Raw genomic sequence first — 5,349 nt, 5'->3', positions numbered from 1 at the left:
AGTTATGTGTAATGGATCCTTACTAATTAACAGTGACTGAAAAAGCTCATTAGCCACCATTCCGTCCGCATAGGGTCAACTCCAGGAGTGAAGAATCAGACAAGAGAACTGATGTTGTATCATCAGCTATGATTTGACATGCGGTGGGGGGACCCCGCGTCAGTTTGGGCCTGGGCGATCTAGAGCATTGGACAATCCAACACCATCTTCTGTTTGGCTATGGAGTCTGGTTCGTGTATTCCCCTTTGACAGTAAATTGCCCTCCCTATGTTTTCCTCTCCACCTAATGGTATTGGTAACAACGTTAGCCGAGTTATTGAGGCTTACTATGTGGCGGGCCTTGTACTAAGTGCTCCAAATATGTGATCTCATTGAAATCTCCCGGTGATTCTGACACAGGTGGGTACTGTAATTACTCACATTCTATAGGCAGGGGAAGCACAGCATGTAGAGGTTAAATAACTCAGCCCAGGTCACACTGCTGGAACGTGACAGGGCCAGCATTAGAACGCCAGGCTTCCAGAGCCTGAACCTGTATTGCTCCTCTCTGTGCTGGAGGGGCTATGCTGCAGCCCATGTAACACCCTGTGTGAATTAGACCCATGTCCTGAGTGGGGGACAGACTGTATTGAACCCCCACAGGTCCCCTTTATCACTGTCCATGGTGGTACATAGCCTGCACAGTCCTAGGTGGCAGCCTCAAGCATCTGTGCATTAATTTAAATGAATCAAACAGCACGCTCTTGACAAAATGAAAACAAAGAACTAAGAGGTTCGTCGCATCAGCCTCCAGATGAAGCTGCGATTGCCTCAGTTCCCAGATGCCTTCAGTAGTACAATCATCTTGCCATGCCAAGTATGTGTTTTCAGATAGGGTTTCGGTTCTGGCTCTCGTGTTGAGCATTCTGGTGTTTAAAGACAGGGACTTTTTGCACCATGCCTCTAAACACAGGCCAACTACTTTGTGTGCTCAACCCAAGAAATTCTGTTCCTATGCCTGACAAAGAGCTGGCTCTGCTGGACTCAGGATTTGTTTCCACTTGGCACCTTCCTGGTAGATTTTCCGAGGGTAGTTTTGTTTAGTTTTTGTTTTTGAGACGTAGTCTTGCTCTTTCACCCAGGTCGGAGTGCAATGGCATGATCTCGGTTCACTGCAACCTCCACCTCCCAGGTTCAAGCGATGCTCCTGCCTCAGCCTCCCAAGTAGCTGGGATTGCAGGCATGCACCACCATACCCAGCTAATTTTTGTACTTTTAGTAGAGATGGGGTTTCACCATGTTGGTCTCGAACTCCTGACCTCAAGTGATCTGCCCACCGGGGCCTCCCAAAGTGCTGGAATGACAGGCATGAGCCACAGCACCTGGCTGGTTCCATCTTGATGTGATTTTTGCGGTAAGTGCCAGCTCTGGAAGCCAGCGTCTCTTTCCGAACTCCCCCCTTTTCCTCCCTCCACACTGCCTCAGTGGTTTGTGTTCGCTAAGTTGGGTTGGGTGGGGGGGGCGGGGAAGAGAGGAGCAGGGGGTTCTCCCTGGGAGAGGATCCCAGCAGTTCACGTGATGAGCGGCGGGAATATCTGCCCGATATGCAGCTCGGCTTTGGTTGAATCACGGAGGGTTAATGGAATCAGGCAGCCGCAGAGACTGGCTCTGCAACATCACCTCTCCGGGCAGCTTGACTGCCTAGTTCCCTCGCTGGGAAAAGCAGTAAACCCCTGTTTTCCCACAGGCCTGCCCCCACCCCACCCCAAATCTGCCAGAACTTGAGTGTGGGTAAGAGGCAAGGCCCAGCCCCGATTGCTCCACTGTGAGACACACCTAGGGCCTGGCAGCCAGCCTCCTGGGTCTAGGGAGGGAGTGAAGAGTCTAAGGGATAGACACTGAGTTTTGGGGGCCTTGGTGAATACTTAGGTGGAAATCCGGGAATCCTGGGAAAGAAAGGGGGCTGGGGTGTGGAGTATTAGCAGGCAGAACTTGAGGCATCCCTGTCCCATCCCTCCTCCCTCCGTCAGTGCTGTCACACCCAGGAAAGCAGCCTCATCCACCAGCCGGTCTGGTTTCTTCCTTTGCCGCCCACCCTATGTGCCCTGTGCTTAAACCCTCTCCCAGGAAGTCTTCCTGGATTGGTCCCACTTAATTCCAGTCCCTCTCTCCATTCGCTCATTTGTAAACATTTATTTGGCTCTTAGTGCTGGGGACTATAGATGGACAAAATACCTGCCCTAGGGAGCCCATGTCCCGGTGAAGGAGATATCATAATCTAACAAAAAATAGATCCAAAAACAGGATGACTTCAGAGAACAGGTGCTGTGAAGAAAGCAGGGCGCTGTGATGCTGCCAGGTTTCCTCGGTTGATGGCCTGGGGGCGGGCGGCGGAGGCTCACACCTGTAGTCCCAGCACTTTAGGAGGCCGAGGCAGGAGGATCACTCGAGCCCAAGAGTTCAAGATCAGCCTGGGCAATATGAGAAGACCCCGTCTCTATTAAAATAAAAATTTGAAAAGGTGGCCCAGGGAGGGACATTTGAAATGAGCCCTAAAAGCAGATGAAGCTCTGGCTTTCTGGAGACGTTGGTAACAGCCGCCCGCGTTCCCTGAGACCCTGTACCAGCAGGCCCAGAGCCGCCTTAGAGAGGGAGGCCAGGCCCAGATCGCATAGAGCCGCGGTGAGCAATTGGGATTTTCTTCCAGGGCTAGTGAGAAGCTGGCAGTAGGTCCCAAGCAGGGGCTCCTTTCTGGCCGTTGTAGAGGAATGGGACCTAAGGAGTAAGACAGAAGTGTCACTCTAAGCTTTCCAGGGCTGTTTTAGCCCTTTGGGCCAAGAACACCCCAAGAGCCAAGAACCGTGTTGCTCACCTCCGTGTCTCCCCCAGTGCTTCAGGGACTGGGCTGAGGTGACCTCAGTTCTCTGAGGGTTCCCACCCCCACTCACGCTCCAGGAAGCGACCTGTGCAGCGAGGATTGAGCGTCCTCCCTAGGACAGCCCGGAGCTCGCCTTCCTGTGGCCTCCAGGAGATACTGCAAGGAGCTCCTGAACCCCGGAGGGCTAGTACAAACCAGCACCCGGATTTCAGGGCCCCAGAGACACGAGAAGCCCAGCAGAGGAGCGGCCTAGCCTTCTCCCAGGCAGATGGGCTGGGTCGGCTAGGTCTCCTCAAGTCAGTGTTGGACCAGGTTTCTTTCATGCATTCATCTACCATCTGAGGCCCTGTGCCTGTCCTGGGGGTGGAGAGTGACCTAGGCAGACAGGGGCCATGCCTTCAGGGAACCCAAGCCTGGGAGGGAGTCACTTAGGCTGGCAGGGTGACTGGTATCCACCTTTTACTTCCTGTCCCCCAGCAGCGATGCCAGGGGAACAAAGGAGTGGGGGTTCCTTAATCCTGGTATGTTGGTCTAGCTTGGTGGGATTTAGGGGCTCCAACTACAGACCCCCAGCCCCGTCCCAAGGGCTCCTCAGCATGGGATAAGCCTGGCTCAGCCTGCACTGCAGCCTCTCCTGTTTCATTGGTACAGCGATGGGGTGGAAGGGCTTTGCCTCCCTCCCTCTGCATCTTAAAAACACAGGGCAGTGCCTAAGACCCCAGGTTTGATCCAATTCTCCCAACTTCCTAAGTGCGTCTCCCCAGCTGCACCGCCATCCCCACCGCAGCATGTCCATATGGTGAGGGGCAGTCGCTACAGCACCTCGCTCCGGTTTCTTGCCCCCTCCCTGACCTTCTGGGACTGACCTCCCGCTTTGAATAACATCGTTCCTCCTGCCTCCTGACTTGAACAGTTCCACTGTCGCCTTATCAGGCCACCAAAACACCTGTGACTACTTCAAATGCAAAAAGAATTGTATTGCCAGGCTCGGTGGCTCACGCCTGTAATCCTAGCACTTTGGGAGGCCGAGATGGGTGGATCACCTGAGGTCAGGAGTTCAAGACCAGCCTGGCCAACATGGTGAAACCCCATCTTTAAAAATAAAATAAAATAATCGTATTCAAGCTGGGCACAGGGGCTCACACCTGTAATCCCAACAACTTTGGGAAGCTGAGGTGGGTGGATCACCTGAGGTCAGGAGCTCGAGAACACACTGGCCAACATGGTGAAACCCCTTCGTACTAAAGATACAAAAATTAGCCAGGCATGGTGGTGCACATGTGTAATCCTAGCTACTCATGAGGCTGAGGCAGGAGAATTGCTTGAACCCAGGAGGCGGAGGTTGCAGTGAGCCAAGATTGTGCCACTGCACTCCACCCTGGGTGACAGAGTGAGACTCAGTTTCAAAAAAAAAAAAAATGGTATTCAGATGTAGGTTGGGCAAGGCTTTTTTTCTACAGATGAGGAAACTGAGGCACAGTGCGGGCTGCTTGGCCTGGCCTGCTGTGCTTTATCTCAGTTTCAGGCAGAAGGCAGATTAGCTGCCCCTGAATTGCTCTTCCAGCCTCCCTGACCCATCAACGTAACCATTAAAGAATAAAATTTGAGAAAGTCATAAGGAAACAAGATTCATGTTTTATTTCCACAGAGAAACTCAAAAGTCGGAAGCTCCTCCTTCCTGGAAACCTGTCACAGTGCCTTCAGGTCACAAAATGGAGCAAGTAGAGAAAGCGGCTGGTGTAGCTGACGAGGCTGGCAGTCACTGAAGCACCACCGTGCAATGGTAGGAAACAGGAGAGACAAGCCGGGTCCCCAGCCTGGGAAAGGGGGGTGTGCAGCAGCCGAGCCAGGGCTGGCACAGGCTGGGGGCCAAGGGGAGGAGTTCCCTGATGACCAGTGCTTTTCAGGGCCTTGGTAGTGGTTGGAAGAAATTGTCTAGAAGAAAGAAAATCAGATGGTAGCAAGTGGCCACTCCTAAGGCTGCGGAAATGGGGCATCTTTTCACCCAGCATCTGGGCGCCCACCATTCTTTTGCTGTCTTACCTGTTCACCTGTGGTGCCCCTCACTTTTGCTCCACCTAAAACAAAGCTTGTGGTTCTGCCGAGCTAAGCTGTCACCTCTCGCCCAGGCAGCCTCACTGCATCTGGGCTCTGAACCTTTCCACCAGGAGGCGCCTCTCTCTAAGATTCCCCCGTAACACCTCTATCCCGGTCTAGAACACCAGCTTCTCCCACTCAGAGCTGTGCCTATGTGACCCCAGCTTAGGGTGATATCTGAGGGTCATGTCCTTTCTTTCTTCCTTCCTTTCCTTCCTTCCTTTGTCACTTTCTTTCCTTCTTTTTTCCCTTCTTTTCTTTCTTTCTTCCTTTGTTTCTTTCTCTCTTTTCTTTCTTTCCTTCCTTTCTTTTCTTTCTTTTCCTTCCTTCCTTCCTTTTTCTTTCTTTCTCTCTTTTCTTCTGTCCTTTCTTTCCTTTCTTTCTTTCTTGACAGG

The 5,349-nt window shown here is 52.4% G+C and overlaps 1 protein-coding gene across 6 annotated transcripts in view; it reads right to left on the bottom strand.

The window, feature by feature from the left end:
- Window positions 1-4,472: 4,472 nt before the first annotated feature.
- DMKN (dermokine) overlaps window positions 4,473-5,349 on the bottom strand; it is a 19,103-nt gene continuing 18,226 nt past the window's right edge. For 3 of the 6 annotated variants that reach the window (XM_032249011.1, XM_032249013.1, XM_032249012.1), the window contains one exon: window positions 4,473-4,792. In XM_032249011.1, the coding sequence (XP_032104902.1) occupies window positions 4,547-4,792 (246 nt within the window). In that variant the 3' untranslated portion in view covers window positions 4,473-4,546. The remainder of the gene's footprint in view (window positions 4,793-5,349) is intronic. The other 3 variants (XM_032249014.1, XM_032249015.1, XM_032249017.1) reach the window with 1 other exon arrangement.

The sequence above is a fragment of the Sapajus apella genome, unplaced genomic scaffold (assembly GCF_009761245.1).
Source record: "Sapajus apella isolate SASKATOON/1434 unplaced genomic scaffold, GSC_monkey_1.0 scaffold68, whole genome shotgun sequence".
In the NCBI taxonomy this organism is placed as follows: domain Eukaryota; kingdom Metazoa; phylum Chordata; class Mammalia; order Primates; family Cebidae; genus Sapajus; species Sapajus apella.
The sequence above is the reverse complement of the archived record's forward strand: the minus strand, read 5'-3'. Positions and strand labels throughout refer to the sequence as shown.